This window comes from Colletotrichum scovillei (assembly GCF_011075155.1).
Source record: "Colletotrichum scovillei strain TJNH1 chromosome Unknown Contig00008, whole genome shotgun sequence".
Taxonomy (NCBI): domain Eukaryota; kingdom Fungi; phylum Ascomycota; class Sordariomycetes; order Glomerellales; family Glomerellaceae; genus Colletotrichum; species Colletotrichum scovillei.
This window is the reverse complement of record NW_023336266.1, coordinates 307,946-320,230: the sequence shown is the minus strand read 5'-3', so window position 1 is coordinate 320,230 and position 12,285 is coordinate 307,946. Positions and strand designations below refer to the sequence as shown.

The window sequence follows — 12,285 nt, the reverse complement described above, 5'->3', positions numbered from 1 at the left end:
TTGGCGGTTGGGCCTTACACCCTGATCGGGGCTGGCCATGGATTATAGAGAGACTTTTCGGCTGCTGGATGGGACAAATAATCTACCATCAACCGAGGCATCTCAACCACACATTGTCGAACATGCAATGAGTAAGTCCCTACAGGGCACACTACCTGGACTTGGATACCTTAGCCTGCAGACACATGGCAGATTTGGTCCAAGAGCAGCCATCGAGACACAAAGAGAAGAGCTGGTATCTATCTTGAAACATGACCGAATTACCCATACACATGAATACTCCTTTCCATGCATGCATGTTGTTTTACAAAATATACAATGTCATATCTTCTTGCGCCCGCAAGAAGTTTGTCGACTAGATTCGGTTCGGATCGTCTCGGTATCATATCGGCATTGGCGAACGTCATATACACCCATTCACATCACCACCAAGCACCCTGCGCCTTTCGGTCTGCCTTGAGCTTGTCAAACTGCTATGGAATTAGTGTCTGAGGGTACGGCTGGCTGCGCCAACGGAGTCAGGGGGGAAGGTAGCGTACCCAAGCCTTCTTGCAATCTCGGTATGCTCTGGGATATCAAGTCAGTCCAGTATTCCCGCGCAGCTCAGAAGGCGGCCAAGAGCATTGAACAACAGAGAAAGGGTAGCAACTCCCACTTACTGAAAGTAATCTCCGCACATGGCCCTGTCTCCCCCATTCCGGTGCAGGCATTTGATGCTCTTCTGCGCAAGCTCTTGACAAGGATCAAAGTACTCGCTCTTCGCCTTCCTGTGCAATATATTTGAGCGATTGTCACGAAGTTGAACGTGACGCGCAGGCCGGCCTACCCTTCAAATTTGGCCTTGCTCTCGGTGTAGGTCTCGTCGACCTTTTCGGGTGCGGCCGTCGCAGGCTTCTGAGGTTCCGACATTTCGATAGAAGGGATTCGTTCGAATTTCGCAGGAGTTTCGGGGTCTGATTTTCGGTTATTTTCGGTCAATTGGTGGAAGGATTGAAGGTGCGATGCGCTGGGAGTTGGTGTTGGCGGTACGCGACGAACATTTGCGTCGGTGACGTTACGATTGGAGAAGGTTCTCGTTGCGATAAGATAAGAGCTGCTTGATGCCTGGCGATATAGGGCTCTATTCTAAGGCATCAGTAATGACCTTTCCTCAATCGCCCATTCGCTGACTAAGGCAAGAAGAAGTAAATCATCCCCCCGGCTGCCAAGAAAAAGAGATGGAAAAAAGGCCTAAGTGCAACGAGCAGCAGAATGCGATTTGAAGCGAGCACAGGGCAATGCCCAGCAGCGAGAGAACCTTAAGATCCGCTTCTATGATTGACTGCCCAGTGTCCACGCACCGGCTCGTTTTTGCCGTCAATAAATACTGCGTTAAAGGGTGGGAATCCGGCAACGCCTGCCGTGCCTGGCCGATTTTGCCGACAAACAGAGGTCTTTCCTCAATAGAGTTCAAGGTTTTCTATAACTCTATCGTTAAGGTATCCGTAAACCGCTTTTCTGGATAACAAGTGGTGCTCTTGTGCATGGTGTTTATTTTGACCACATTCGTCCCTCTTTTTCCACGTCGACAATAGTATGTGTCCGTGATGCTTCTTTGTAAATAATCCACCTGCACCCATCCTCCTATCTCTCTTTTCCCCTCTTATTACGCCATTTTGTAAACAGACACACGGAATAGGGACAGAGGTGCAAATTTTTTTTTTTTTTTTTTTTTTTTTTCTCTCCTGGTTGGACACCACCGCGCTGCCCATACGTCCACTCCCAAGTTCCACCTCCCACCGGCATCCACCGGCACGAAAGATACACCTTGTTTATTTGTCGCTGCCAAGAACCGTCATGTGGAGGGCAACTGTAAGAGAGACACACCGTTGCTTTTGAGAGCCACACCAATCGCCAATCTAACACAAGCCCGGTTCAGAAGCGCTGTCAGGTCCCGTGTCTTAGTCTGGCACGAAGCTTGACTGACACAGTGACACTACGTTTTTGGCTGACTGAAGAGTTTTGGCAACTTATTAATACCTTACACTTCCACCTCACTTCGAACCCGAAAGGCATACGAAAGTCTTGGTACGGGTACGAGTGCGTCGCGTTTAAAGGACTGCCGCAACTCCCCGTCCACGGATCCCGCGGATGATGTTTTCCTTATTCAGCAGAACCGGGGCCTGGAATCTTTCCGAGCTTCCAAAGTTCCCACAATCACAACTCGTACCTTACTCACCTCGGCCGCCCCCTATTAACTCACACCGCAGAGAATTGAGCGGTGGACGGGAGAAAATTGCAGACGGGACGCAAACACTCTGATGCCTACCGCAGGCCACTCAATAAACCTGCACCGCCGCAGTCCTGCTAGCAGGCATCACCACCAACATCGGGCGGATCTGCCAGGTTCTTGCGAAATGAGTTTGCCATGCCCCCCAAGTTGGCCCGTCTCCCGAGCCCAGCATGGTTTTCTTCCACTCAATCTCCACCGCCACATGCCTAACTGGTAACTGATCTCTTCATACCAGCCTGGGAGGAATTGGCCCCTTTTTATCGAGTTTGCTGTTCAGTCGAGTAGCAAACCCGCCCCCCACAGTTTCCTTCCATCACTTCGACGAATCTTTCTTGTACGAAGTATGTTGGCCCGTATGTTTGATTCTTCGACGGCCGCTGGCACCAGGAACCCGAAAAGGGAAACAGGCGAGTGTGGCTCTCGCCGCTTAGCTCGCCGTAGCGGCTAGACTATCCGACGGCCAGCCCTCTTGACTGGACCCCAGCACAATGCAGACACCTCAGAGTCGCAATGATGTTCTGTGGCCAGCAGCGTGAAGATCATGCAACATACGATCGTTGAACGACACATGCCATCATCGTCACAGTATTGTTCAACCTCCACTTCCCATCCCTCATCCACAGACACAACACAATTCACGCAATCCCTGAGTCAAGTGGCTGAAGCTCATACCTTATGGCTCGGAAGTTGGTGGTGGGACCAACTTACCAAGAGACCGGCCTCACGGTTCGTCTCAGATCAGGTTGGCTTCTCAGCTCGGTTCAACAAAGGCTCCCAGAACTGATCCCTAAATTGATTGACGTGCATGTCCGGGTCCGGCTCCGACACATTTTTCACGCCATAATCTCCGCTGCTTTTTCTCTTGCTCTCTCCTGTTCTCTCGATCTCCCAATGATCCCTTTCTCTTGTCTGTGTCACTCTCCCCACCCATTCCCCAGGTCTTTATTTTTGCTTCATCCGTCACACTCTTATGTACCTATCTCTCTTGGACGTCGCGCTCTGGGTACCCCTTATCGTCGTGGGCGAGCTGCCTTTGCGAATGATTCCGCCAATACTCCCTCCGTACCCAATTCTCATCAGCCCTGTTGATTCCATACTGGAGGCATCTGGCAAGCAGGTCAAATTCCAGATCTAGCCTCTCAAGACTGGTCCGATGCTATTCGAAGTAGCACTCTGAGGCTCTGAGGGTTATGGCCAACTTGTGATGACCGATGCTAGCGCCGCGTCGTGCATCAACGACCTGAAACTGGGCGATTATCTGCTTCCTTCTGTATTCTACTTGATTAATGCCACCTCCCCACCGCTCCCCAAGAGCCTGATTACAAAGTTGGCAAGCCGTCAAGTGGCTCCAAAGTCCACCAGTAGGCAGTGAGCCACCAACAAGAAAGTCTCCATTTCTTCGACCATGTTTCTCAAGCGAGTGCTTGACCAGCTTGGGAATGATGGCCCTTCGAGGGTGCCCCTGTCGGAGACCTTGAGGGGGTGTGGCCACTCGACCGGGTCTTCCAGTCGCTCCAACCCCGGGAATCAAGGCCCAAGAAGGTTGTTTGGGTTAGCCGCGCCGCTGCAAGGGGCCTCGTCACGATCCACTACCATCCTGTTTGCATGTTTCACGACCCCATCCTCACTTTAATCGCAACGGCTTCATTAATGAATCCATCCTCGGTTGCGGCCGAATAGCAGGGCTTGACAGGGCCTGGCGGGATCCAACACGTTATCCACGGGCAGAGCACCCCACGGACCCGTTAGCCTCATCTCATTCTCTACGTCTTGCAGCGTTCCTGCAGCTCTTGGCAGGAGAGGAGGATGAGACGAAAGACTCCATCGAAGTATACGCACTGCCAGGGCAAACCCCTGCCCTCCACGAGTCCACATCAACACTTTGTATTGCGGACTACTGTGTAAGACCACTTGGAGTGGTCAGGGGCCCTGGCAGGCTGTCTTGCTGGGCAACTGACGGAATCGCCAGCTCTAGCCGCGCGATGAGGGGGGCGAGATGCAGTCCTAGATTGGCTGCCTACCTTGACTTAGTGCGGTTAGATGGGCCTGGGTCGGAGATGGGCATAGATGATTCGAGATTGAAGCAGGAAAGACGGGCTACTGGTCTACCCTACGGCTCGGGAGATGTTGTGGATGGGGCCCTAATTACATACAACCGTAGCAGCATAGACACGTCTTATAAAAGTCCCTCGTCCTACTTCAGGACACCATCTTATTGCTCTCCTCCTCCTTCATCATCACATCGGTGTCATTCTTTCCCTGTACTCAAGTCTCTCTCTTGTTGGCTGTGCCATACACTCATTTACGAACTAGACGTTCGCCCACGCTCACTAAGCACAACCTCAGTAACACTTTCACTTCAAATCCAACCACTTTTCAACCGAAAACTCCCCCCATCACCATCAAGATGCAGTTCTCATTCACCGCCGCGGCTCTTGCCACCCTCGTCGGCTACTCTGCCGCCCACACCCTCACCATTGACGTCTGGGTCAACGGTGCCGACCAGGGCGATGGCCGTTCCACCGGCACTGGTACCACCAAGTACATCCGTTCCCCCGATAACAACAACCCCGTCAAGGACATCACGAGCGACGCCATTGTCTGCAACGTCAACGGTGCCAAGGCCCAGACTGGCTTCGTCAAGGCCGCTGCCGGTGACGAGTTCAAGTTCGAGTGGTACCACAACAGCCGTGGTGACGACATCATCGACCTCTCCCACAAGGGTCCCATCAGCACCTGGATCGCCCCCTACACCGAGGGCAGCGGTGCCGAGGCCATCTGGACCAAGATCCAGGAGTCTACCTACGAGGGTGGCAAGTGGGCTGTTGAGACTCTTGTTGCCAACAAGGGTATGTCTCCCTCGGTCACCATTCCTTCTACCCTGAAGGCTGGCAAGTACCTCGTCCGCCAGGAGATCATTGCCCACCACGAGTCCGACACCACCTACGATGTCAACCCTGCCCGCGGTGCTCAGTTCTACCCCGCCTGCGCTCAGTTCGAGATCACTGGTACCGGCTCCGATGTTCCTCCCCAGAACTTCGACTTCACCACCGGCTACAAGTACACCGACGCCGGCATCCACTTCAACCTCTACAGCGCCGATGCCTCCACCTACAAGGCTCCCGGCCCTGAGGTCTGGACCGGCGGCTCCGGCTCCGGCTCTGGCTCTTCCCCCGCCTCCTCTGCCGCTCCCGCTGCTTCTTCCACCGCCGCCGCCGCTGCCACTTCCGCTGCTGCCACCACCACTGCTGCTCCCATCGCCACCTCCGCCGCTGCTGCCAAGCCTACCACTCTCTCCACCGCTGTCAGCTCTGCTGCCCCCGTTGCCAGCTCCAGCTCCGCTGCTGCTCCCGTCGCTACTCCTACCAAGGCCCCCAGCGCCGGCTGCAAGCGCCGCCGCTCCCGCAAGGCCCGCCGCTCTGCTCACTAAACTAGTGTTGCGCAACGAGCCATGGAGAGGAGGGGATAGAGTTGTAAGACTAAGCGGTCATAGATGGTCCTTTCAATCATGATGGTCTCACGAGTCTCAAGTTGGAGTTCTTTTTTATCATAGACACCAGATGTGCAATCCAGGCTTACTGTGTCATGCCCGGTGCACGGTTCTAGAGGCACGAGTTTCTGTCTTTTGGAACTCGACCTCACTTCTGCATTCCTGTACATAGTACCTTGAATAGCATTAAGCCTGCATATACCAAAATTTCAGCGTTCTAATACTAAGTGACTTCCCTAGACAATGTTTCTCCCAGTGGCTGCCGTGAGCTGTCGACGGCCCAATTGAGGACGCGGAGCGGGTTGTTTGATATATTCGCGTTTTCTTTCGTAGTTCATGACTCTGCAAATCCACACGAATGCCCCTAATAGCAAAATTGGCTTCCAAACCCCCAGTAAAAACAGGTCAGCCTACTAAGTTAAGGAGCCGGCATCAACAAAATTGTGCGGGCATCCCACAGGCGATGAGGGCTTCAGAGGCAAGCTACTGGCTTCGCATATTAAAAAATCAAGTGCCGTTACAGGTTGATGCTGGTCTTATCGCGGACCAGATCGGGAAGCTAAAGAATGTCGCAATTGGATCTGCCAAGCAAAGGAGACAAGGAAGGATATTGACTCAAGATCCATGTTTTTGTGGTGTATCTCATATGGCTGTTGCTGATCGTCCAATAAATTTTCAGGTCACCCAAATTACCTTACTTTGTATTATTGTCACACTGTCCCCGTAACTATCAGCCAATAGCCTTAGTTTCTGACTTAATTTGTTATATGCCACTTGCTGACCCGCGTATTGCCGCAACTCCGTTCGTCGAGATCGATATTATCTTCATGAACAAAGAGATCATCCAAACGAGTTGTGGGTTCTGAGTAGAGCCAAATTATTAAGTGTCATTTACACGAAAGGAACACCCGATAGATACTTGTAGATCGTGGTACCCTGTCCTGTCAAGTGTTGCTATAACACTGAGCATGTGTCACCGACAGGGTTTTGCATAGGCTTTCGTGCGTCTCGCGAGAATCTCGGATTCAAGCAACTAATAGTGTTAAAGTGAAGGACTGCCGAAGAGAAAAAGGAATTTCATGCTTGGCCCAGAACCCCGATCTCGAGACCGGATGGGGCATCCAGACAAGGGTGGTGCTTGAAACCTCATGGGCTGCGGGAAGTGGAAGGTTCATCTTCTCTCCATGTTTATGTAAAGAATTTCGCAGGTTGGGTGTATTCAGGCATGCGTATCTTTCGCTAGATATTTGTCGTTCCGATAGCAAAAAAATCTCGACACCCGTGATTTGTCCTTGTTCGAGGATTGTCGTCTCTGACAACGCGGTTGCTGGAGCTGCACCCCCTATCTGATTACATGGCGTTGGATTCGTCCAACATGATGAAAATGTGGCTTCGAGTGGCTGATTAGCGTCGCTGATTCTCTTCGCCACTTACAATGCCATTCTTCACGGAGGCAGGGAGGCGAGACAAGACCATCGCAGAGACGCCTCGTGTGAGGCGGCGTGGCCACCAAGCTTCCACCCCTACCACGCAAGCTTCAGTGCCATAGTAACATAGGCTGATATCCATAAGGCTACTCCGTATGTGCAACCTGTTTGCAACGCAACAGACAGCCTCAAAGAAACAGTTTCAAGTCCATCAATGATGAACAGATAACGGTCAGCCTATAGCAATCCTCCGCCACGTTCAGTCCGTGCCTTGACTCCTTCCTGGACAGAAGCTGAACGCCTCGTGTTTGAAGGTGGGCGTTGACCTCCAGAGCAAGAAAGATCTCAAACCAACGTCCTATTCTAGGCAAACTTTCACCTGAATCAAGATATCTCTGTGCCTGGGCAAAGATAGTGGTCGGAGGCAGCTTATTGAAGAATGCTTGTGGTCACCTTGGAAGCGCTGCTCTGAAATGCGTCGTCGAGGGTCTCGAGACCCATATATGCACAGGGTAATCAGTGTTCCATTCCTAACCCGCAGATACCGTGCCAAATGGGAACCTCGGGATCTTGAAACGGTCAAATTGCTCTATCATATTGGGGGTCAATCCTCAATTGGCTTTGCTTAGTGTGTAAGAGGTTCTCGTCCTCCCGCGTTCTCCCCATCTCTGGGTGGTGGGCCGAAGCTCGACTGAAGTCTTACGCCGGAATCACGGCCCTATCGGAGATCGAAGCTCACCATCCGGGCACAAAGAAAAACGTGCTCTGCCGGGCGCGCGGGAGACTAGACCAACTTACGTCAGAACTTCACATGCAAGGGAGCATGCGGCTAAGATCCGCTACTAAAGCTTAGACGAAAATACCGGCTTACAATCCATCGCCTTCTCGCCTTTTAGTTCCCCTGAGGCTCACCAGAACCCTGAGCTCAAGCGGCTTAGTGGAAGAAGAGCGGGCAGAAATAATGGCCCAATCTGTGCGCCTCTTTCTCTTAGGGCTGCAAGGTGGAAGTCTGTTGCTCGGTGCACCATTCACTCCAAAGGAATTCCTGCAAGACCCCGGCTTCCAGCCGCAACGGGATCGACCCGGCTCTGGAACCCGAGTAGCCGGGGTGATCAATGCCATCTGAATTCTGCTCAGAGTTCGGACGAGAATCGACGGACCGCTGCAAGGTCTTTGAAGGCTGCAAGGTTGAGGGAGGCTAGCTTTTGGGGGATCTTGTTCTCCTATTCACAAGATCAACTTGTCGTGTAAAATATCACCAATCAGCTTTCTTGAAGACAATGTCTAACGAACCCCTCGTGAGATCGCAGCAAGTCTTGTAAGCGGGATGAGCTCGAAAGTAAACAAACCAGCTTCGACGAGAACCCAAACAGACTTCCTAAACCAATTTCTCACTCTGGCTCAAATAGGGTACGATTTAATTCTAGATGGTCAAGGCACGGGGCGAATTTGGCCGAAGAATGCGCCACCGAACAAGCGTTTTGCGCCGGTGTCTGCAACAAGATTGCCCGAGCGGCGACAGGAATGATAAGGGAGAGGGAGCACTAAAAATCGGCGTGAACGACGAGACATCAACAACAACAACCAAACGAAGATTAAAAGAAGACGGGGTTGCATGTGAATCTTCATGGGTGGAACCTTAACCTCTTGATCGAACCCCCTTGCTTTCGTTCCGAGCTCACTAGCTACATCCTGACCTCAATCCGCCATCTTTCTCTATATCCTTCTCTCGTTCTGCGTTTTGATTTTCCCAGAGAGGTCGCTTCGATGCCGTTCATAGCAGCAAAAAGATCTCCCACGACCTCGCCTGTCATGCCGTGGCTATCAAGATCACCATCGTATCAGTCGCCCACCGGCTCCCCACGCACATCACCAAGGAACAGCACTTGCGGACCGATCAAGACATGCGGACCTTCGGTAACATACATACCACCACTTATAGATGGAGCTTGCGGAACCGTACCACTAGCGCAGAAGCCGACTTTGCCATTGCTTCATGAAGATCTACGGGAAATGTGGCAGATGATGCCGGGTTTGATGGCTTCGCTAAGAACACATGTCGCCAACCATCGTCAGCACCTTTCCAAGAGCCACCTCAAGGACATCGTCGTCCAACTCAGTCTGGCCATTGTCGAAGTTGGGATAGTGACGCTCGCCATCCCCTTGTTCATTATTCTTCCGGGGATTCTGTTCGGGGCTTGGCTGGGAATCTCAATGAGCATGGTCCTGGGTCTGAGTTGGTTGATGAACGGAAACGAAGTTATGACCAGCTGCGACGAGTTTGGAAACAGCACAACCGATATTGACGATGATGAGGAGAGATGGATCTTCATTGGCGGGATGGGCACGAGGTAAGGCCTCTTCTCTTCCACCTCTTGAAAAGCGATATTACGGAAACTGACACCCACGAAGCTCAACACACCTCAAACAATGTACGATTCCTCGACTCGCCCGCCTTTTTGGACGCTCTTTCAGCGGTGTTCAGATGGCCACCTACGGACTCCCCTTCGACATGCTCCTCCTCGCCATCCAGCGGTGCTTCCCTTTCGAAACCCAAGCCTCGCGCGCCCTCTACACCGAGCTCCGCACAGCCCTCCTCGACGCCGCCGTCCACCGAGTCGCCGTGCTCGCCCACAACAACGGCTCTCTGCCCGTCGCCCACGTTCTCGCTCGCCTCTGCTCCGATATCCAAGCGGAAAAGCTCTCCAAATTGGAGATCTACACCTTTGGTGCTGCGGCTTCTGAATTTGTGGCGCCTCTCGGAGAAACCAGCCGCAAGGTCACCCGCTTCGAGGATGGTTCCACCGCGGTGGTCGAAGAGCGTGGTCCTCACATCGAGCACTTCGCCTATGCGAATGACCCCTTTGCGCAAATGGGTGTTCTCCGTTCAGTTCAAAAGAAGCTTGACGGCCGATTCTGCGGTGGCGTTTTCGTGATCCAGAACCAGGTTCCCCAACCCTCTGGCCACTGGGTTCCGGACCAGCGGCCCGTGATGCTTCTGACAGACTACCTCTCGGCCCTCTTCCCCGACCCTTCATCGCCGCAAGCACCCAGCAGTATCCTCGACTACGTCATGATGATCGACCGCGATATTGCCGAGAAGCGCGAGCTCGCTGCCATGGCAAACTACGCGCAGACGCGCCGATCCCGGAAGGACAGCCGTCGCCTCAGCTGGACCGGTCTGGGAGCGACTGTCGGCGGCAGAAGCGGCGTCATGGACGGTGTCACCGGACTCGAGATGGCGAGACGCGGATGCCGTGACTGTGATGGCCACCGTGGACGCGAGGTCAGTTGGCTCTCCAACTACGTGCAAACCGGCTGGGTCGTCGAAAAAGAGGCTCACGTCGTCGATGCCATGGGCATCGGAGGCAAGTTTTAACAATCTTGTCTGATCTGGTCTACGCTAGCGTGACCCCCTAATTTGTAATGTTTTACACCACTGCCTGTACTCTTGTCGCTCACAAAAGATGTTTCATTGGGACGGGACTGGAGGATGTTCGCGGGGTTTCCCACTCAGAGAACTGTATTATTTCTCCATTAGCATTGGGCGTCGGGGTTCTTTGGCTAGGAGGACATTGAAAGAATCATGATATAACGAGTTAAATGTATTATGGGATAGAAGGGCTGAGAAGTATCTCGCCCTCTCCACTAATCCGCTTGGATAGATGCGGATTTGGGACTGGCGCTTCGGAATGGGCATATAGATGGAACAAGGTGCTAGTTAGAATAATTTCAGACACGTACATCTCCCCAATAGTATGTCTTGATATCCGCCCCAAGGAAGTCGTCATTGTACTCCCGGCCAACCTCGTCGTCAGCAGCACCCGCGCATACCAGTAGAGGCATGAAGTGCTCCGCGCCATAACGAGGGTGCATTTCGTAACTGTGAGAGAATTTGCGCCAGTTGGATAGCGCCGTGATTCGGTCTTCCCGCTTCTCTAGGAGTGCGGCGCCCGTCAACTCCTTGTTCCACTCGTTGACCTGTGTCCCGATCCTCTTTGCCGTTGACGGGTCTCCCATCATGAGTGACCGCAACTTTCCCATATTGTGAAGCGAAGCAAAACCCGACCCGACGACGGCAACGTTGGTGTCGCGCAGAGCTGAGAGGGCCCGACCCATGCGGAAGTGCTCCTCGGGGTCCTCAGAAGCCAGTACTGAAAGCTGAACGACTGGAATGTCGGCGGCTGGGTGAATGAGGAGGAGTGGAATGAAGACGCCATGATCCCAACCTGAGTTGAACGTTAATCTAGGTTTACTGCAGCTTGCGTGCCATTGCTTGTACTTACCACGACGTGAGTTCATTACCGGTGAGAGACCCTCTTTCTCGAGAGCCTGCTTCAACTCATTTGCGATACTTGGCGATCCCGGAGCGGGATATTTGAGTGAGTATGCCTCCCGCGGGAAACCGCCGTAATCATAGTACAGGTCATGGTGATCCCCTGATGAGATGGTCGGTGCACCCTCTGACCAATGTGCTGTGACAACCACGATAGCTCTGGGTGCGTCTGGTGTGTTGAGCTTCAGAATCTTGGGCACGCGCTTTTGGAGTGATGCGGTGATGGAAGCGTGACCAGGGTCTCCAAGAACAGGCATAGGACCTGAGATGTGTAAGTCAGCACTGCGGGTTTCATCGGTCTTCAATGGAGCTCAGCGTACCTCCGCCGTGCGCGACGCAAATTGCTGCAGCGCGTGTCATTGTGGATGATGATGTTCTGAGTTTTCGTCTGTTGATCCAACTGGATTTTGAAAGTCGTAGAGTTCTAGTCAAATAAGACAGAGTTCTTGTTTCTGTTGTCATCCGATGCTGTTCAAGTGCTAATAAGACCCTTGCTAAACCAACGGATGGTGGGGGGACCAGGAGGCTCAAATAGCAACGGCATCTGTTCAGTTGGCTTCGATTTGATCCTTTCTCATTGGTCAAAGTGTGATACGCCGGGATTGTCACCGTCCGGGATCAGATTGGTAATACCCGCGCGGGACCACAATGGCAAAGGAATCAACGCCACGACCCTGCGGCAAATCATAACGGCTAGAGCTGATTCAGCTGGATCTAATGTGCTTAGAATGGACCATTCTCAATATCACTATCTGTTGTC

At 52.7% G+C, this 12,285-nt stretch overlaps 4 protein-coding genes across 4 annotated transcripts; 2 read left to right on the top strand and 2 right to left on the bottom strand.

The window, feature by feature from the left end:
• Nucleotides 1–237: 237 nt before the first annotated feature.
• Nucleotides 238–1,313, bottom strand: HER10_EVM0001234 (cytochrome c oxidase-assembly factor cox-23). The gene is made up of 4 exons (XM_035470989.1): nt 827–1,313; nt 660–767; nt 540–567; nt 238–470 (listed from the first exon to the last, which is right to left on the bottom strand). Exons 1-4 carry the CDS (start codon nt 907–909, stop codon nt 423–425), a joined length of 267 nt encoding a protein of 88 aa, XP_035330416.1. The 5' UTR covers nt 910–1,313; the 3' UTR covers nt 238–422.
• Nucleotides 1,314–4,494: 3,181 nt separating this feature from the next.
• On the top strand, nt 4,495–6,002 carry HER10_EVM0004524 (glycosyl hydrolase family 61). Its single transcript, XM_035474166.1, has one exon. It carries the CDS (start codon nt 4,680–4,682, stop codon nt 5,700–5,702), a length of 1,023 nt encoding a protein of 340 aa, XP_035330607.1. The 5' UTR covers nt 4,495–4,679; the 3' UTR covers nt 5,703–6,002.
• Nucleotides 6,003–9,001: 2,999 nt separating this feature from the next.
• HER10_EVM0008714 (uncharacterized protein) lies at nt 9,002–10,568 on the top strand (the record flags this gene model as incomplete). Its single annotated transcript, XM_035478224.1, has 2 exons — nt 9,002–9,540; nt 9,602–10,568. 2 exons carry the CDS (start codon nt 9,002–9,004, stop codon nt 10,566–10,568), a joined length of 1,506 nt encoding a protein of 501 aa, XP_035330860.1.
• A 353-nt stretch (nt 10,569–10,921) lies between these two features.
• On the bottom strand, nt 10,922–11,885 carry HER10_EVM0000008 (amidohydrolase; the record flags this gene model as incomplete). The annotated part of the gene is made up of 3 exons (XM_035469806.1): nt 10,922–11,418; nt 11,476–11,787; nt 11,846–11,885. 3 exons carry the CDS (start codon nt 11,883–11,885, stop codon nt 10,922–10,924), a joined length of 849 nt encoding a protein of 282 aa, XP_035330329.1.
• Nucleotides 11,886–12,285: the final 400 nt, after the last annotated feature.

Excerpts from the sequence above, each read along its gene's own strand:
- HER10_EVM0004524 (XM_035474166.1), top strand. The coding sequence starts at position 4,680 with ATGCAGTTCTCATTCACCGCCGCGGCTCTTGCCACCCTCGTCGGCTAC.
- HER10_EVM0001234 (XM_035470989.1), bottom strand. The coding sequence starts at position 909 with ATGTCGGAACCTCAGAAGCCTGCGACGGCCGCACCCGAAAAGGTCGAC. Across the intron at positions 568-659 it reads ATGTGCGGAGATTACTTTCA|AGCATACCGAGATTGCAAGA; the intron begins GTAAGTGGGAGT and ends TTGATATCCCAG. Across the intron at positions 471-539 it reads GAGATTGCAAGAAGGCTTGG|TTTGACAAGCTCAAGGCAGA; the intron begins GTACGCTACCTT and ends ATTCCATAGCAG.